This window comes from Patiria miniata, unplaced genomic scaffold (assembly GCF_015706575.1).
Source record: "Patiria miniata isolate m_02_andy unplaced genomic scaffold, ASM1570657v1 HiC_scaffold_22, whole genome shotgun sequence".
NCBI lineage: Eukaryota > Metazoa > Echinodermata > Asteroidea > Valvatida > Asterinidae > Patiria > Patiria miniata.
Window position 1 is genome coordinate 3,652,728 of NW_024037061.1, and position 19,325 is coordinate 3,672,052.

The 19,325-nt window shown below is 41.1% G+C and overlaps 3 protein-coding genes across 4 annotated transcripts; 2 read left to right on the forward strand and 1 right to left on the reverse strand.

The window, feature by feature from the left end:
- Nucleotides 1–1,566: 1,566 nt before the first annotated feature.
- Nucleotides 1,567–19,269, forward strand: LOC119730896 (organic cation transporter protein-like). Of its 2 annotated transcripts, none has more exons than XM_038203959.1 (11): nucleotides 1,567–1,674; nucleotides 6,086–6,573; nucleotides 7,087–7,190; nucleotides 7,369–7,523; nucleotides 8,346–8,514; nucleotides 14,251–14,395; nucleotides 14,689–14,774; nucleotides 15,330–15,538; nucleotides 16,001–16,109; nucleotides 17,498–17,707; nucleotides 18,813–19,269. In XM_038203959.1, exons 2-11 carry the CDS (start codon nucleotides 6,109–6,111, stop codon nucleotides 18,964–18,966), a joined length of 1,806 nt encoding a protein of 601 aa, XP_038059887.1. In that variant the 5' UTR covers nucleotides 1,567–1,674; nucleotides 6,086–6,108; the 3' UTR covers nucleotides 18,967–19,269. The 2 variants fall into 2 exon arrangements, with proteins under 2 accessions (XP_038059887.1, XP_038059886.1); XM_038203958.1 differs by lacking the exon at nucleotides 1,567–1,674 and adding an exon at nucleotides 2,984–3,105.
- Nucleotides 3,557–4,777, reverse strand: LOC119730634. The gene is made up of 2 exons (XM_038203621.1): nucleotides 4,495–4,777; nucleotides 3,557–3,699 (listed from the first exon to the last, which is right to left on the reverse strand). The coding sequence occupies exons 1-2, from the start codon at nucleotides 4,775–4,777 to the stop codon at nucleotides 3,557–3,559; spliced, it is 426 nt and encodes a 141-aa protein (XP_038059549.1).
- Nucleotides 8,993–12,446, forward strand: LOC119730897 (stathmin domain-containing protein 1-like). Its single transcript, XM_038203961.1, has 5 exons — nucleotides 8,993–9,702; nucleotides 10,071–10,302; nucleotides 10,647–10,954; nucleotides 11,095–11,238; nucleotides 11,414–12,446. The coding sequence occupies exons 1-5, from the start codon at nucleotides 9,574–9,576 to the stop codon at nucleotides 11,630–11,632; spliced, it is 1,032 nt and encodes a 343-aa protein (XP_038059889.1). The 5' UTR covers nucleotides 8,993–9,573; the 3' UTR covers nucleotides 11,633–12,446.
- Nucleotides 19,270–19,325: the final 56 nt, after the last annotated feature.

Genomic DNA, 19,325 nt, shown 5'->3' on the forward strand with positions numbered 1-19,325 from the left:
TTGTTGGAAGTGTATCTAAAGTGTATCAGATATTTTTCGACTTCAACCTATCGCAATGAAAAAAGATGAGGCAAAAAAAACCCTCACTCGTCGGATTTGGTATTTTAGTATATATCAAGCGATGAAATATGTAAATATATTGTTTGAAGAAGTTATATTCTATTTTACACATTTATGTTCTATCTGCTAGTGATGAAAGCTTGTTTTCTACAGTAGTGTAACAAAATTGCTGTGCCCGGGTTAAGTATAATTGTTTTATTTTCAGCCCAACTGTACAACAGAAGCCAACACTCCTATTAGGCCAACACTCCTATTAGTAATGCTCACTTCCTTTGGGTTGTACACTCAGTCTGTTCCTTCCTATGGGACATAGGCCTATTTATTTCCTTTTCAGATTAGCTTTAGTAGGACAGACTGGAGGCCATGTATTAAATGGTAATGGTGGAGTTTGGATGTGGCCTAGCCCCATAAATGTGGCCTATTTACGGGACTACGTCCGTAAACTAAGGCCACACTAGCAGATTATCTCAACACGTCTTGGGCCGAGACTATATGGGGCAAGCGGCGCGCGACAGGTGATGGGTCAGTTGCCGTGTCGTACTTTGCTCTATTTTTTCGTCCACACAACCTACAGCAACGCGAGGCCAGCCAGCGAACGGTGGCCGTAAAAGGGCTTCAGAAAATTCGCAATTTCCATGCAAAACCACAACCGATCCACACAAACAAAGCTGTTTTAGGTAGTTAAAGACCTACTGCATACATCTGTCAAGGTATTTTTTTTTACTCAAAAAAGAATTTCGATGCATTTTGACGATATTATTTCAGGGACAAATCGCCTAAAAATTACGTGATGAAATTTCCGTTTTTATTCGACAACGACGAAAGTCTCCCGAATGTTGAGGTAATCAAAGGAAAGAATGAACCTTCATCTACAAAAAATCTCGTGAACGTGATGTCGTTTAATATTTTAAGAATTCGATGTACACCTGACTGATTGGTCGAGCTAGCTCGAGATGGCCTGCTTAATATTTCATAAGTCATTCACTGCACGTTCGCGTGTGCTATTTACAATTTTCAGTCCTGTACGTTTACACGTGTACACTTGTGATTGCAAATCATGAAATCTCGCAAAAGTCTTCATTTTTCAACCGGTGAATTGGACCAAAAATATGAAAGTCTCCTGCACGTGTTTCACATGAAAATGAAGCATAGACTATCATCTATGTAATGAATCTTAATTGCCATTTCTATCGGCCTTTTTTAAGAATCGAATGTACACTCGGCCCTCACTTTTGTTGCTATAAAGTATGTTTGACACGTCATAACAACACTTTACTTTTGTCAAAAGCAGTTACATTTGGTATCAAAGTAAAACACACGATTTCGACTTTTCACTATTAAACCCGACCATCTTGGCCAAACGTACAGTGCATGCATCCATGCAGGTACTCTTCGTGTTTTTCTTTAGTCTCGAATACAGTCTCATAAAATCTCCTGTAGGCTTTTGGGCCATGCGTGTGTGACCTCGGGAAACTCGAGGTCAAACAGCGCTCTATTCGTTGGAACAAGGTGCAATTGAGTTACACACAAACGGATGCCAAAAAGGACCGGGAAGTGACACGAAAACTGGAGAGTTGTGCACTTGCGCATTATAATCTCTTTGATACTAACAAGGTGAGTATTTTTTAAAGCATAAATGAACTGCATAGGCCTACGCAGTCTAAATGCGAAAATATAGTTTGGTCAAGTACTACTGTTGTAAGTAAATCTGCTAGAAAAGTGTGGCCTTAGTTTACGGAGGTAGTCCAGTAAATAGGGCACATTTATGGGGCTGTGGCCATTTTGCTGGTCCGCGGGTCAAAGGAACATCAGAGGTGACATTGAGTTTGTTTCGTAAGTCTCTGTGATTTTATTCTTTTGATTTGTCTCTCCTCCTCATATTGTATTTGACTTCAATTTCTTTGTGGTAATTATTCCAGCCCGCAAGCACCCTCCTAAAAAATCCATATACGTACACCACTTGACACCCTGTGTACAAACCCTATGAGACACTAGGTCCTGGAACAGCCCAACTGGGCTACAAAACGCGCTTTGAACGAGATGATGTTAATCGGAAATAACATTTGAAAGTAGGATATAAACATCCACACAACTATCCTTTCAAAACTGGGCGTTTTTGTGTTATTCTTGTATTATGTGTGCGAGAACGAATTTCGGGGTCCACTTTTGCGGCCCCATAAATTCGAGCTGTTTGGATGCTGTGATTTCATTCGTAAAGTGTTCGCCTTTTGCGGACGTTGAAGAAACCACATTTTTGCATTGGTGATTGGTCACCGCTGTTCCCGAGACACACAACGTGTATATATCGTACGTATTCGCACTCCGTCGTGTCCGATGTAAACAACCTGGGTTTTTTCGTCTTTTCTCGGGAACGGTAAGACATTGGGTTGATTTCCTTTCAACCAGATGATTGAAATAGGCTAAGTAAACAATCCAAAACATAACATTTTCGGGGATTTCAGGACCTAGTGCCCCTTTAACCGGCGCGATGTGTGTGTATCAATTGCACTCGTAATCATTCAGTGTACACATGTATCTGTGGTTCGTGCAGCCTGTTTGCTCCGCCCCCTTCATCATGACACTGACACATTTCCCGTAAAAAATGGTCTTCTACAATGATTCTACACGAAACCCCAGGCGCGGGGGGAGGGGGATTTGTGTACAGAACGGCCTATCACGCTCAATTGACTTAGGCAAAAAAATATAAAAAATAAGTTAAGACAGAAGTATCGGACCAATTTTTACGAGAATATGTGCGTACCGTACTGATATGCCTAATTGCTTCAGTCCAAAGTTTGTCTGAACTATCTCTAAATCTATTGTCAAACCAAAGTCTAAGGACCAAATCAAAGGACTATCAAGTGGTATATTGACCACTTCAAACAGTTTCTGCATATTCTCATTTCGGCTTTTTCGAGACTCGTGCATTCGTACATTTGGACACTGGTGGACAACACGGACAGACTGGTCAGAGCTTCACCACACTAGCAACCCTATCACGGTGGAACCTTTCCCAGGCAATCATTGGTGTTAATAGCCTACAGGGTGAGTCTAAAAATACAAATCCAAATGTTGGGACTATTGTTTTAGTGAAGTTCTGCATGTACTACATGTACTTTGAAAAATCTAGGATACGAAAGCCCGATTCATAATTTTCTTTTAGTATCTTGCATCTTGCATTAGAGTACTCTCCTAAAAGCATTGCTGCTGTCCTGGAGAGGGTGGGTTGCAACTCCATGTGTGCTCTTTGTGTGTGTGCTGTTAGGGTGCTTATCGGATGGTGGTATTGTCAATTTGTACCTGAGAGATACAACTGGTACACTGCAAAAACTGGAGTGTTAAATCTACACCATTGGTATCTATATAGGACCATCTGGTGTTAAATTTTACTGGTGTTGTCCTATATAGATACCGAATGGTGTTAAATTAACACTACAGCTTTTGCAGTGTAGCTCCATCCCTCTTATAGCTGGGAGAGCTTCTGTCTGGAACCCTTTCAAGGTGGTCGCAGTAACCGCAGCCACTGGTAGCCTGTTCCAAATCCGAACAGCTCTCGGGAAAGGGCTATAGAGGTAGCAGTCAACTCTGGTGAGTTGTTGCATGTAGATGAGGTTATGTTGATTGGTCTGGCTGTGTCGGCTTGATAGTGTGTTATGGACGATGTTCGGAGGAGTAGTTATATTTACTTGGCCATGTTGAATTTTGTAGAGGAGTTCAACCTGATGGAGGAGACGTCTGTCATGTAGGGTGTCCCATCTCAGTGATGTCAGCATGTCGGACACACTTGATTCCCAGTGGTAGTCCATCATGACAAAACGCGCCGCTTGGCGTTGCACACTCTCAACTATTCTGATGTTGCGGATTGTGTATGGGTTCCATGCACTTGTGGCAAATTCAAGTTGTGGTCTTACTAGAGTGTTATATGCTGTCTCCTTGACCTCCCTGCTGCATTTTCCAAGGGTGCGTCTGATCAGCCCAAGGGATCTTGAAGCCTTGGCTCTGACTGCTTCTGCCTGAGTGTTCCAGCTTAGGTTGTCAGCGATGGTGACTCCAAGGTATTTGCATTTCTTCTCATGCGGGATGGCCTGGCCAGAGATTGTAAAGGTGTGTTCAAGCTTCAAGCTTTTTCTTCTTCAGGGTGATGCAGAGGTGGCAACATTTTGTGATGTTGAAACTCATGTCCCATCTCTGAGCCCATTCAAAGACCGCCTGGAGATCCGCTTGGAGAGTCTCAAGATCTCTACGAGACTTGATGCACCTGTAGATTGCACTATCATCAGCAAAAAGCCTCATTGTTGACAGAACACCTTCACTGATGTCATTGATGTACAAAAGAAACAGGGCTGGGCCAAGTACAGAGCCTTGGGGGACTCCAGATATGACATCTGCAGGTGCCAGACAGGGTACCATTGACTGAAACTTGCTGGGTCCTACCACTCAAGAAACCTTGGATCCATGCTTTGGCTCTGCCTATGATGCCGTAGTATTCAAGCTTGTGCAACAACTTGCGATGAGCCACTCTGTCAAAGGCCATGCTAAAGTCTAGAAACAAGACGTCCGTCTGATGTTTGTTGTTGATATTAAAGGCCCAGTCATCAACGGCTTGTATGAGTTGTGTTTCGCACGACAATTTCTCACGGAAACCATGTTGGTTGTCGATGATGATGTTATTTGCAGCAAGGTACTTAGCCATGTGGCTCAGGACTATGTGCTCCATGATTTTACAACATATGCATGTCAAGGAAACAGGGCGATAATTTGCTGGATCACTCTTGCTGGCCTTCTAGTACAAGAATCATTCAAATCACTCATGTACTTTTCAAGTTACGGAATTTTAAACACAACCACCGTTTTAAAGTTCTGTCCACGGATCACAAAAAGGTGTGAGTTCTTTCAGCAAAACGAAAACAATTCACACACATCCCTATATGATTTGTTTTCGTTTTGCTGAAAGAATACCTTGTGATCCGTGGACAGAACTTTAAAACGGTGGTTGTGTTTAAAATTCCGTAACTTGAAAAGTACATAAGTGATTCGAATGATTCCTGTACTAAAAGAAAGCCTATGAATTGGGCTTTTGTATCCTAGATTTTGAAAGGGCTACATACAGAACTTCACTAACACAATGGTCCCGACATTTGGGTTTCGCTTCTTTTTTTACTCACCCTGTAGATAGTGTTTTAACTTGTTACTGTTAAACTGCGGACCAAGGATTAACGACTCAGCCAAAGTCCTGGTTAGACACGTGATAACGACACGTACAGGTGGCAATTACCATGAATACTTGTCAACAAAGACCCAAACAGCTTAACCGCTGCACTGCGCGCGGCGGCTTTCAAATTTGCAGGGCTCTGCGCCGATCTGGTGTCGAATTCTGTCAAGCCAGCTAATTATGTTTTTGAATATTCATGATCCTACGTTTTGGGCCTTATTATTGAATTCTGATAAGTGATAACTACAAAACCATGTTAACGCCGAGCACAATATTTTTAGAAATGTCGCATTTGTTTTATCGGTTCGGGATCACATCTCTCTACTAACTTTTTGATGAAAGCCTCATCAAAAACAACGTATGGGTAAACGGTGTTCTTCTCGAAAAAGGTGTCCCATTTGACGTTTATTTCCTGGGTAAATGCTAATGTCGTCATCTGTGACTACAAAAACTGCACAATGCCATATGTTATATCCTGAAGTATTTTTTTAAACAATTTTGGAACAAGAATATCTTACATAAGGAGTGGCTTTGCTTAAGTTTTGTGAATATAACCCTCTTTGAGATGCCATTCAAAAATTAAACCGACAAATGGTACACCTGGAACATTCGTGATTTTGTTTTCAAAAAAATAGGTCTTTGCCTTCTTTTTATTTGGTGATGTATTTTTAATCAAATAAACAGATTTGGTTTGAATTAAATTGAAAGTGATAAAATCATAAACTGTTCGGCAAGTGTTAGTTGTTAGCTGTTTTAATTTAGTGCATAATTTTTATGCACTAACTGTGTACCCACTCCTGTTCTTTTTGTTAGTATTCTGAAGAATTTTTAAAGTCATGGCAGAACAACAGAACAGTATTAAGTCAGTCTGTGACGAGCAAAAAGCGCCGTCCTTCGACGACATCATCTGCGCTGTCGGCGAATTCGGCACCTTTCAGAAGCTCGTGTTTGCCATAGTGCCGCTGATAGGCGTGATCCACGGGGCCAACGCCTTAGCTCAGGTGTTCTATGCCGGAGAGGCCGAGCACTGGTGCCTCGTGGCCCCCTGGGACGACGCCAACTGCACGAGCACAACCTCTCCTGGCGATTGGGAGTGTCTCCTCGAGAAACGGGACGCCTCCATCCCGTACAACTCGACAACGAAGGCGTTCGATAGCTGTAAAATGTACAATGTGACGGGCGTTGACTTCAGTGAAAAACTGAGCTACCTGGACTTTGATAACACCAGCACTGTCAAATGCTCAGAGAAAGATGGGTGGGTTTACGACACCCGGCAGTACCAGAAAACCATCATAAATGAGGTTGGTATTTTTGTTGTGTTCTTGAACTGTAGGGGGGTAAAGTAATGGGTGTAATCGAGAGAGCAAAATGAGGACATAATGTGTGGGTCAATCACAATTCTTCGAAAATCATCATGGCTCCATCACATATCCGTAGACCGAAGTCTAGTCTCAAGCAATCCAAAATGGACAGTAAAGACATTCCCCTGTCGTAAGTTATCCACTGATTGTAATTAAACTTGCAAGTTTTTAAAAAAAAACTGTTACTTGTATTGAAATACACCATAGTCTTATAATACACCACGCTCTATGATATGCCTGAGCATTCTTTGCCAAAATGATGGGAAACATTATGGCGATCGGTAAGATGGTACCCGTGCCTCTGGTAACCAAAATGTGAACAACAGTGAGCAAAGCATCAGTTGCACCCTTATGACTTTGAGAAGTATTTTCTAACAATCCAATTTAATTTCATTTTTTTTTCAGGCCTTGATGCCTTCTGACTTGCAAATATACATTGATCTTTCATTCCAGTTTGATCTGGTTTGCGACAGTAAAGCTACAGTAAGCTTGGCGCAATCGATTTACTTCGCAGGGTTTCTGGTCGGCTCGTTAGTGTTCGGCTCGATGGCAGACTGGTAAGTTGACACGAGTTGAAATGCATTGTGAACGTAGCTTTTAGCGTTTTAACACAATGAAAAAGGTGCTTGCGTTTAAACACGTTTAGAATAAACGCTTAGCAAGGCAAAACGCGTTTATTTTAAACGCGTTTAAACGTTTGAACCTTTTTTTTATTCTGGAAAATACACACTGCAGGCTTGGTCGCAAACCGGCTATCTACCTAGCGTCCACGTTGATGCTGTGTGCGTCCGTTGGTAACGTCTTCTCACCCAGCGTGGTGGTTTACATTATCCTGAGGTTCTTCCTGGGAGCCGGCGCCATTGGGGCGTTTCTCGTCTGCTTTGTCCACAGTAAGTGGTGTTATCCTTTACGTCTGAGGACTTGGAACAGTGTGTTACCTGCAATAACAGTCCACCCGAGGACCTGAGCCAAAGTCCTCGGACAGAGTTCGTGTACAAAACCTCGGGGAAACATTTTCAGGAAAAGTCCAAATAATAAGGGTCCTCAGTAATATTATTGCTTTATATAAAGCATTAAGGTGTGAAGGTGTGATCGAAACGCGTGTTGCAGACGTACGTGAGGAAACTCCTTTTTTGAATGAGGACATCACAAAATGAGTAAAGTCCTCGATTGGAAAACGTGTACAAAACCAATGAGTGGTGCTGCAAAGTACTTTAATGCAGAAAAACAAAAAAGAAAATGAAAATGTCCTCGATAAACACCATACAAAAATATGGTCCTCTTCTGAAAAACGTGCGCAAAAGTATTTATGAATGGTGCTGCAAAACAGTTTAAATAAGTACAAACAAAAGAATAACCGGAGACATCCATTTCGCGCTATAAAACAAAAAAAGTGGGGAAGGGAACGGGCCCGTGGGGTGGTGGTAAGGGCGAAGATTTGTTTCGACAACTGGGGGATGATGATGGAAAACTATACCTTTGCAATTGGGCCGTTGCAAATTCCAAAACAGGATGGAGGGGGAGAGAGTGGACCCCAATTGACACTAGGGGGCGCTTTTCATGAAGCTTCGCACTCCGTATTCTCCGTATTCATCTTCATTACTACATTCATTTTTTTTCTTTGTGAGGACATGTTTGAGATTTTTTGGAGGTTCAGTTCCACATTTTTAGAACTTTTAGAGATTGAGCTTGGCTCGTCTTTGTTCCCACAGCCACCGAGTTTTTAGGCCCCAGCAGACGGGTCGGTGTCGGCATTTTCATCCAGGGATTCTTTACTACGGGTCTGCTGCTCACTTCGTTCTGCGCCTATTTCATTCGCTCCTGGCGGGGACTACAGCTCTGCATTGGCGTTCCTACCATCCTGTACTTTCTCCTGTACTTGTAAGTACCTGCTCAAACTTTCAATTTTTGTCTTCTAACGGAAATTTGCTCTCTCAAAAGATGGTGCTTCACTGGTAACCGCAAGTTTTGAATGTTATAACCATTCGCCCCCAAGAACCAGGTAGCACGTTTTGGAATCCCGCGGTTTTTTTGACAAAGGGTTTCCGAAACCCTGGCATCGTCTCCAGCTCCGGATTTTTCGCTAGCTTAGATTCATTAGAATCATAGGAGCCAAGTTCAAACTCAATAGAAATACACAAACCCTTGGCCTTGTGCGGCAGGATTTGGTGTCTCCGTTGCGGGAAATTGACCAATATTTTACTAGTGTCTGTCAGGTCAGGGGACTTGTGAAGCTGGACCATGTAGCCGCAGCAGAAGATGAAGTCGAGATTTCGTAAACCCGATTGGATAACACTTCACCGGTATCCGCTTAGTCTTGACTGTTATTGTACGAACGTCCCAGGAACCAGCGAAATAAATTTCGAATTCAAATATTATCTTGTTTCGACACAAACGAAACCACGGCGTATCCGTTGCGTCATGAGCAGCCGAACGCACGGGTGCAACTTAGCAACTTGAATATTAGGTTTTTCCGCGCAGTAATGCATCATAAGGGAAACGCGAAGGCAAAAACTATGTGCTATTGGTCCGTCTGAGGAATTAAGCGTCGTTATGAATATTAATTTTGAACAGCTGACCAATAGGAGCACTTCAAACGCGCCTTCCTGATTGTGACGCATTTTGATACTTGATGCGTCACAGATCTCCATCACGTTGTCATACGCGCGTAAATGCGCGTATCACAGAGTTTGGCGATTTGCTTTGTGTCGCAATAATAGTTTCTACTCAAACGCTGCAATGTTTGCATAAGTTTCTATGGGGAAAACTTTCCACTGTACACAAAGCAACCCATAAAGGCGCATGTGTGTCTAAACAAATCAGGCAGTGGAACGATATCAAACGAACGAGTAGCAGCGATTTTATCTCGGAGAATTTGAGCTACATTTTGAGTTGATAATTTCGAAGAAAACAAACTAACAAGTGACGAATACTTCAGACATGGGTGGTTGCAATGAGTCCAAAGTTGTGCCGGCTCCGTCTTCAGCCGATGAGATTTCCTCAGGAATGATCAAGAACAAGTCTTTCTCCTTCTGGAAATTCTTCAAGAACCGTCGCAGCATGAATCGGGTAAGCTTAATAGCCACCCACTCCTCCCGAAAAAAATGAGAACTTTTACTTTGAATATACAAGACATGTTTTAATAGCGCATCGAAGCCAATTTAGACATAACGGTTAACATTTAGCTTGAGATTGACTTCGTTTACGTTTCAACTGTATTTTTGATCACGTTCATTTCTAAGATATGTTTTGTGTAGAGAGCTTTGACGAGTAGGCTTAGAGCATCCATTGTTTGTAATTCTTAATTAGTGAGGTACAGGTTTTTCTTAAAATGCATGAACTTCAAGAACAAAATATATTAGCAGGCATAAGTGAAATTACTTTTGAAAAACAGCAGCTGTAGACACCATTTAGGCTAAATGTTTATTTGATGACAGGTGGCCCCTGCCCTGCCCGAGGACCAGCCTATCACCGATGTGTCAGAGCGCACCATCATGGGTACCAACAAGGTACTTCCTCCTATCCGCCCCAGCTCTCCTGCCGATCGTGACAGCAGCCCTTCGCCGACATTCAGCGATGTGAGCCTGGCTCCTTACATGATCACTGAGGGCACGGCGGATGGGGACGAGTTGCTGGAGCTGGAAACTGCCGAGCGCCCACCAACACCGTGTAAGTCATCAGTGAAGCAATTCAAACCACCCGGCCAAACTAATTATCAACATCTTCATTTTATGTCCAATTAATGTAGTAAGTTCGATACAGTGTTGAGGTCAAGCAACTTGTAATGGATCACAAGTACATCACAAGTTTGGTCACAAGTAAATCACGAGTCGATTCACAAGTCACAAACACCAAACGAACAATGAAAAATAAATCTTAATCTTCAAAAGGTTTGGAGTTGTTTTGGGACTAGATGACTTGTGATAGACTGATGACATGAAATTCATCAACAGTACCTCGACTACAAAGCAGGCTCCTTGTCTTACTTCTTCGGTGTTATATTCTTGATTCAGATCTCTTCGTCGTCGGCACTCCTCTTTTTGCCAAGAAGATCAGCAACAAGGAGAAGCTGCATGCTCGCCAGGAAAGCCAGGAGATCCTTCGCGACCTTCGGAACTCTGGCATCGTGGCCCGCCCCGAGACCCGTGCCGGCGGCCTCACCTACGAGTACTTCGTCAAAGAGAAATTCGAGTTCCTGAAGAAGCCACCAGCCCGCCTGCAGAAGCTGAAGAAGGCTAAGAAGCTGCGAGAGGCACGAGGTGATGCCAAGCTGAGAGAGGAGGTGGAAAGCCGCATGAAGATGGCTGAAGAACGCCGCAAGGTGAGATGAACTGAGAGAAGGGGTACTCTGACAGACTGACAGACAAACAAAAATTGACTAAAGAATTTCAAGTTGAATGAGTTGAAGCAAAACAACTCATCAATACTGAATGACATTGTTTCCTGTTTTGTAATGAACAGAATGTGATCGACAAGGTCCGCATCCAGCAGACCCAGCACTTGGTGTTGGACATCAGGAGAGCCCATGACAACTCCGCCGCTCTGGAGGAGGAAAAGATCCAATTCACAGCAGAGCGCCTCCAACAGAAGGAGGTGATGTCCCGGGTAGGTAGAGATCTCTCACAGAATGATGTCTCTTGCGCCTCATACAATCACCACACATTAAGGTACCTTGGTACATCGTTCCTCATTTGCACAGTTGCTATACAATTGAAAAGTTCAAGAAAGGGTGAAACCTCACGGTTGAATTTTACTCTGTATTTCCTTTGCTTATTCACAGGTTGTGCAAGGTCGGGCGACCATCAACCGTGACCTGCGCAACATGCAACAGAAACATCACCACACCGAAGTGCGCCTGCGCGCTGCCCTGAAGAAGATGGCTCATAGAGACGAGGAGTTTCACCAGACCCGGAAAATCATCGTGGTGTCACCGATGAGAGGCGTGAAACCAGACCAGAGCGAGGAGGAGGAAATGGCGGGAGATTGCAACTCTGACTAAACAAACAACAAAACGGGGAAACTTGGGGAAACTATGTACTGTGTACATGTCTATACCAGAGGGATAGTAATTATCATTTTGTACTGTGTACAAACGGAAATAAACAAGAAGGGGGTTCAAATTAAAGTACGAGACAAATTGGAGGGGGGTCTCATTCAACAGATGTAAATAACCGACGTCACAGGCAAATTGAGAGGGGAATTTAAATATTAAAAAAAGTCTCGAAAGCAGTTGGGAGGGATTTATTTGGTACACAGACTTCGTCATAAACACAACTTTAGGATGTTATTTTGAGGAGGGTCCAATATCACTTTAATACCGAAAACATATTTATTATCTTCCATTTGTTCTTTTCATATTTGCCGAGTTCAAGTGCTCTTCTTTCCTATATTTCATCACTCCTTCTAAACTTCATTTCACCTTGCTTTTTCTTCGAGTATCCTTCTGCCTGACTTAAATACTTCTTCTCAATCATCAGCAACAATTCTCATACGATTTCTAATCGTATGACAAATTGCTGATGACATCCCGAAGAAGTATTTCTTTTCTTTTCCTTTTCTTTTATTCTCCCACTTTTCGGTCGGGCTCGGCAAAAATTATGAATTTCACAAACTGAAAAATCTGAGATAAAACGAAAATAATTACAATTTTTGGCCCTCCTCAACTGGATCCAATTACCTCGTTATCTCAAATGCATCTTATTCTTATTGGTAGGCCTTTATTATTTCATTGTTAACCGCAATATGTTCGGGGAAACTCTTTGCCTGTTGACTTTTTTATTAAAAAAAATGAAAAAAAAAAAAAAAAAATATACAGTAACTAAGACAAAAAAAATATTAAAATTTACAAAATGTACAAAAAAAAATTAAAAACACCAAAAAAAAAGTTTATTTTGTATCTCTTATGTTTATTGGGTTTTTTTCAGGTTTTCGTTTTTATTTATTTTGCTTAGTTAAACATTTTGTGTTAATTTTCTTTGAACTATTTATGTTGATTTATTTTATTAATTATGGGGTTTGGGATAATTTCAAATCACATTCATTAGGATTAAAATCAAACAAACAAAACTTAAAGTTATTTTGACATTTTTATTTTTAGTTTTCGAGTATATCTTTCAGAGCATTTCAAACTAATATTTCAAAAATGTTGTCAAAACATAGTTTTGTTTCATAGAATAGGGACCTTTTCGGCAAACATCATCAACATTTTCTCAAAACTTTTTGGCCTAGGTAGTGGGTTATAGCATTTTTATTTTGTGTATAAAAACCAAATGAATGCCTTGCCAGAGTTGTGGTACTTTAACCAAGTAATTCTCAGGAAAGTTTAGAAACCGTTTGTATTAATTCCATTAATACTTGTAAACTGGGAACTTCAGTTACTTCTGTTTAACCAGTTCAACCTTAATCGCTTACAACCTCTGTTAAACAGTTTAACTGCTTTCAATCTGGTAAGAAAAGTAGATTTTGTATTTCTACATCTTACGAAGTCTTGTACCACTGTACTTTGAGTTCTTATGTCTGATGGTTATCGTTTGGTTTGTGGATGCCAAGATTCCATCTTGGATTGTAATAAACTTGCTATAAACTACGAAAAAAGTTCCCCTCTTGTTTTATTATTTTGAGTCTTTAATGCACCAATGTTCATGAAATGATCGGGCTTTTTTTATGAAACGAATCGGGAAGAAATAATGCAACATCGGTAAAATCCACATTAAATTGTCACAACTGTTCCTCTTATAACAAAATATGTGAAATAATATCATCTGCTCTCCCGTACTAATTTTCTTTGTAGTAAAATCCTTGCACGAAACAGGCGTGGATTATAACACATCTGTTAATCAAGTCCTATTCAAAAATAACCCAGATTGTTCGCACCCCTCAATAATTATAGATCCTTTTAAGCAGAGATCTACAGGGTGATTAAAAAAAAAGCCAATCGGTTTTCGTTTATATTTATTTTGCAAGGTTAAAATTCGTTTGCTAAATTTCATTTCTTTCAAGTTATTTTTGTTACGGATTTTTTTTATTTTCTTTGAACTATTTATGTTGATTTACTTTATTAATTATGGGGTTTGGGATAATATCAAATCACATTAATTAGGATCAAAATTAAACAAACAAAACTTAAAGTTATTTTGACATTTTAATTTTTAGTTTTCGAGTATATCTTTCAGAGCATTTCAAACCAATTTTTCAAAAATTATGGCAAAACATAAAAAAAAAGTTTCATAGAAAAGGGGTGCGTTCTTTCAGCAAAACGAAAACAATTCACATACATCCTTATGTGATTTGTTTTGGTTTTGCTGAAAGAACACTTACCTTCTTGTGATCCGTGGACAGAACTTTAAAACGGTGGTTGTGTTTAAAATTCCGTAAATTGAAAAGTACATAAGTGATTTGAATGATTCTTGTACTAAAAGAAAGCCTATGAATTTGACTTTCATATCCTAGATTTTGAAAGTGCTACATGCAGAACTTCACTAAAACAATAGTCCGGACATTTGGGTTTCGCTTTTTTTTTACTCACCCTGTACACTTCGAAGATGGCTGCAAAATACCTCGCCTGCTTGATTTCACTTTTTTTTTTTAAGAAATATGTCTTTCATGGAATGTTTATAGTTTCATCCCAGAGTCAGCCCGTTGGCAGATGTCCAAAGGGAAATACAAACAGGCCGAGAAGACGTTGAGGAAAGTAGCGGCCAGAAACAAGAAGGAATTTCCCGAGGAAATGTTTACTTCATGTGAAATCATCGGTGCTGCAAAGGTAGAGCTTTTCATTCAAGTAACTGAATAACTAATTAGCAAGACACAAGTGATTGCACGCGATTGGTTGATTTCTTCATAAACCCGCCCACATTTGCTTTATGTACATTTCTCACTGTGCATGTGACCGAGTTACCGTGGTCACCTGACTAAGAGTCGTGAGCTTATTGGTCAGTGTACACTGTTTATTAATTGACAGGAAGGAAGGCCTTCAGGGCTCATTTGAATGGTTCCGCGACAAAGCTGTGGTTTGTATCCAGTGACTGTTTCATGTTTCTTTTTTGTATTCTGAAGCAGGAGAACGAAGGGCAGCAAACGTTCGTCGCACTCTTTCGCACTCCGAACATGTGCATCAAAACATTGAACCTCATGTTCTACTGGTATGTTTTATCACTTGCCGGACAGGCTTTAAGCTGAAGGGCGTGATCTTAATAGAATTATCACGGGGCCAACCATAACAAGCCATGGGGTCCAATTTTAGCACTGTGGGATATCCCATTGGCACCATTGTTAAAAAAAAATGCATTGGCACCATTGTTGAAAATGCATTGGCACCATTGTTGAAAATGCATAGGTGTCTTAGTGATAATGGCTCCTTATTAAAGTACTAGTAGATATGGTGCTAGAACAATGGGCCTTTAACACATGCTGCGGCAAAGAAATTGATTAAATTGTTGATGTAAAATACTAAAAACTGTTTGATATGCAATCAAGTTTTGTTCTATCCCTTTAAAAAGCAGAGAAACTACCACAATTTTCAAGGTTTTGGAAATATCAAAACTTGTGGAAACTTGTGGAAACGGCTTAACCACTTTCCGGCCGTAAAGTCGGTCGTATGCAGCCATATCCGCTGCCTCTCAACTTCAAAATGTCACCGAATTGCCAAGTAACTCACAGTTTCTGTCTTTCCTTCCCCATAATTCTCGATACCCCAGGTTTGTTGTCAACATTGTGTATTATGGCCTTGGCCTAAGCACATCTAACCTAGGCGTAGATGACTACCTAGCCGCAGCCATTGCGGCCCTTGTCGAGTTCCCCAGCTTCATCTTTAGTGTCATCTCGTTGCAGTATTTGGGCCGGCGCATCAACCTGAGCAGCACCATGGTGGTTGGGGGCGTGGCTTGTATCATCTCTGCATTTCTCGGTATGCTTTGCTCTACTTTGTCTTTATTTATTGCAGCAGGTCATTGGTACGTAAGCCATGGGCACAGGCTGCTGCATTATGTGTGTAGCAGTGTACTGCTGATGGGTAGTTCCTCAGAGCAGTAATTGATCGCTTTAATTACTGGAATAGCCGTTAAGCTGATTGTCCTATTCGCCTTGACGAATCTGAAGCTGCATGGCCGCCATCTTGCTTCCCCCAAAACCTTCAATGGACAGCACCATCATTTGAACATTTTTGCATGCTTACGTGCGAACTAGCCTACATTTCAAGCCGCCTTCTGATTGCTTTCAAATAGCATTGCAAACTGGTCACCGTTGACGCCATTAACTTGTGTGCACTTGTATTCGTCTTTCCAGAAGTGAAAACATAGATCTGGATGTGCATATTTATATTATGTATCCATACTTGATTCATATTGGATCACTTGTTTATTTCTCGCAGAGGAGGGCGTGGCGAGGACGGCAATCGCCATGGTCGGCAAGTTTTGCATCAGCGCGTCGTTCGCCATTATCTACGTCGTGTCTGGAGAAATCTTTCCTACGCCGGTCAGGTATTGATATTTTTAAACACGAATGCCAATTAAAGTGTGTCGCATCAAGTTACCCGCGGTCAGTAGACCTACTTCTTTGTGCGCTCGAACATAGCGCACGAATTGCACCTGCAATATGGCAAGAGATCTAACAATAAAGCGACCACTAACATCTGTAAAGTGAAGTCACTATCCACCGTTTTAACACTCCCACAACAATTCGGGCGATTCACAATGCAGTGCGCCACCAAGATTTTGCCACAGAGAGTCAATTTTTCAAGTTGACAGTCGACAAAACATGGCCCATTTGAACGAGTGTCATTAGACAACTTGAGCTAATTTGTTATAGATTGGGGCATAGCGTTCTGCCGCCCTTACAAAAAAATCTATATTGATAAAAAGAAAAGGGCAAACAGATACACGAATCATACGCTTACGAAACTACTGACCGGAAAAAAACTAACAATTTCAAATGTCCCGCGCTGCGAATTTGTCGACCATCTCCCACAATGCACTGGGAAAAATGATCTCTCCGTGGCAAACTCGTGGTGGCGCACTGCATTGTGAATCGCCCGAATTGTAAACAAATCTATCTTACTCTAATCGCAATCGTTACCTTTTTGATGATTGTATTTTTTGTTTTAATAGCTAAATGTTTTTATGACTTGAATCATTTTTATATGAAATTCTGTTGAGATACAAATTGTTTAATATTCTTTAATTCTTCCTTTATATATATTACGAATTTAGTGGTTATGCTGGTTTCCGTACTATATTCGAATGGAGAGATTCGCTGCCAGTGCGCAGCTTCAAATGTGTGCACAGAGTGCGTGGCCTAAGGTTGCAGACCAATAAATAAACTTCCATAGACCCCAATGGTAAATGCTCCCACATCAGAAATTCAGGAAAAATACTCACAACTCTCCAAGGTGTTCGAGACACACATCAAATTAAAGCTTATTTCATCATCTTTCATTTTCCTTTCAATATTTGGGGGTCAACTGATGACTTTAAGGAGAAATTTCCATCCGAAGATGATCACCCCTGAAAATAGTCCTGAAGCCCATCGCCATTTTGAAAAACGATGCCTACACTCCATTGCAAAATAGAGCGCTTTAAGGGCCCCAATTTCATCCAACTTGAACGGAACTACAAGCTCACAGTCCTGTGCATGTCATACACCCATATTTTTTACAAACCCTCAAGTTCATGGCCGACAGCATGCTCAAATACTGAAGATTTTGAGGGCATGCAAATCGTGATTTGGCCGGCGTAGGCAATTTCGGACCGATTTACTGGTCTGCAACCCTAAGGGTTATCCTTAAACACGGAGGTCCATGAGATCAACGTGAACTATCATTGGAGTTTACTTATGACTAGGGCAATGTTCTCCCCCGACATTTTGGCAGGAGTGCCGGTATGGGAGTGGCTTCCATGTCGTCCCGTATTTCAGGCATCATCGCCCCGTTCATCGTCGAGCTGAGGTTGGTATGGGAACCCCTCCCGTTCTTGTTGTTTGGAGTTCTGTCCATTGCGGCCGGCCTACTGTCACTGCTTCTCCCGGAGACAAACAACAAGAAACTCCCTGAGACGGTTGAAGAAGGGGAAGCCTTCGGAAAGTGAGTAATAATAGTTTACCTTCAATTCTGTACCTATATATTTTCCAGAATTGTAATGACTCGAGTCAGTGACTCGACTCAAATCCGAGTGGCTCGACTCGAGCCCCTCCAAAAAAACACAATTTTTGGAGACTCGACTCGAGTCGAGTCCAAATGGGTAACTGACTTGATTAGACTCGAGCTCCTAGACTTGAGCGAAGGCTAATAAGACCTGAGTCCCATAAATAAAAGAAAAACGTTGCGAAACATATTCGCAATGACTTACGGTGCACAATTTATGTTCACGTTCACGAATACAGCACGGTACAGTTTGTCATGTACAAACACACAACGTGTCACAAAGTCCCATCTTGTGGTTCTTGAACGCACAAAATACTATCCCGGAACCAGACTTTAAACACATTTGCCAATTCAAATGGCTTTGGGTGATTTCTTATTAAGCTCCTGGACTCGAACGGCGACTTAAATTTATGCTTGCTTTTAAAAAAGGAAATAGATACGTACATGCCCACTTTTAAATAATCAGAAACAGGGTTTTTTACTGTAAAATTCTTGATCCGAAGCCAAACCTGATACCCTATGAGACCGAAGTTCCACTTCTTGCTAATTGTTAGTGATACAAATGACTTTCTCTCTTGTCTTTATTTGTTATAATATTTCATTTAAATATTGGTGACTTGAATTGACTCGAGCTAAATGTTTAGCTCAACTTAACTCCACTACATTCCGTACTGTGACTAGACCCAAATCCACTCGACCTTCTGGACCTATGACTCGACTTGGCTCACTTCTTTAAAATGACTCGACTTGACTCGAGTCACAAAAAACAGTGATTCGTTATAACTGTGATATTTTCTAGCGAAGGGGGCGCTATTAAATTGGGACGCCACTTTTAGGGTATTATAAACAGGCGTAAGGATTAGGGAAGTGACGTAAGTCATTTCATTACAGTAGTCTTGAATATTTCAAACTGAAATTAAGTTAATAGATCTGAAAATTTGCTACAAATTGTCATTTTTCTGCCTTTCTACCTCCATGTGAACATCGTGACAGCGCCCTCTTCTGCCTGTCGGTCATATTTTTTATTTTTGGTTTGTCACTACAGACCGAAGTGCTTGGGAGGCAGCGAAGATGATGTTGATGTTGCCATAGTAACCGTTGGCATGGTGGAGTTGGACACCGAGGCAGGGCTGGACAATGCGACTTTCGAGGAGAAAGGGTGCCAGACCTACAAGTCGAGCTTTAAGCCAGCAAAATAGTCTGATACCATACCGTTGAAAACGGAGACTTATATCTTAGACTCATACCGTCGATTGGTGATTCAGATTTTATGGAGTTGTTGCGCAGAGATTAGATGTTGACTGAAGAGTAAAACAAACTCAAGATACAAAAGATTCCTGTTATAAGGCAAGACAAACTCATCATTTAAATATTTAATTTCAAGATGGCTTCCAATGTAAGCATTATTTTATGTTTTTTTAATCAGGCAATTTTGAAGAGAAGATGCTTAATTGCTGTACACATTTTTGTAAAGCCATAATAATAATAAATAATAATAATAATATCGGAGTCTTATATAGCGCACGTATCTACCAACAATTATATGTACTCAGGTCAA

What these genes read in the sequence shown, in the direction of transcription:
- LOC119730634 (XM_038203621.1), bottom strand. Translation starts at nt 4,777, where the DNA reads ATGGAGCACATAGTCCTGAGCCACATGGCTAAGTACCTTGCTGCAAAT. An exon ending in GATCCAAGGTTTCTTGAGTG is followed by an intron (nt 3,700 to 4,494) that starts GTAGGACCCAGC and finishes CACACTATCAAG; the next exon opens with CCGACACAGCCAGACCAATC.
- LOC119730896 (XM_038203959.1), top strand. Translation starts at nt 6,109, where the DNA reads ATGGCAGAACAACAGAACAGTATTAAGTCAGTCTGTGACGAGCAAAAA. An exon ending in TCTCGTCTGCTTTGTCCACA is followed by an intron (nt 7,524 to 8,345) that starts GTAAGTGGTGTT and finishes TTGTTCCCACAG; the next exon opens with CCACCGAGTTTTTAGGCCCC. An exon ending in GAAGGGGAAGCCTTCGGAAA is followed by an intron (nt 17,708 to 18,812) that starts GTGAGTAATAAT and finishes TTGTCACTACAG; the next exon opens with ACCGAAGTGCTTGGGAGGCA.
- LOC119730897 (XM_038203961.1), top strand. Translation starts at nt 9,574, where the DNA reads ATGGGTGGTTGCAATGAGTCCAAAGTTGTGCCGGCTCCGTCTTCAGCC. An exon ending in TGGCTGAAGAACGCCGCAAG is followed by an intron (nt 10,955 to 11,094) that starts GTGAGATGAACT and finishes TGTAATGAACAG; the next exon opens with AATGTGATCGACAAGGTCCG. An exon ending in AGAAGGAGGTGATGTCCCGG is followed by an intron (nt 11,239 to 11,413) that starts GTAGGTAGAGAT and finishes GCTTATTCACAG; the next exon opens with GTTGTGCAAGGTCGGGCGAC.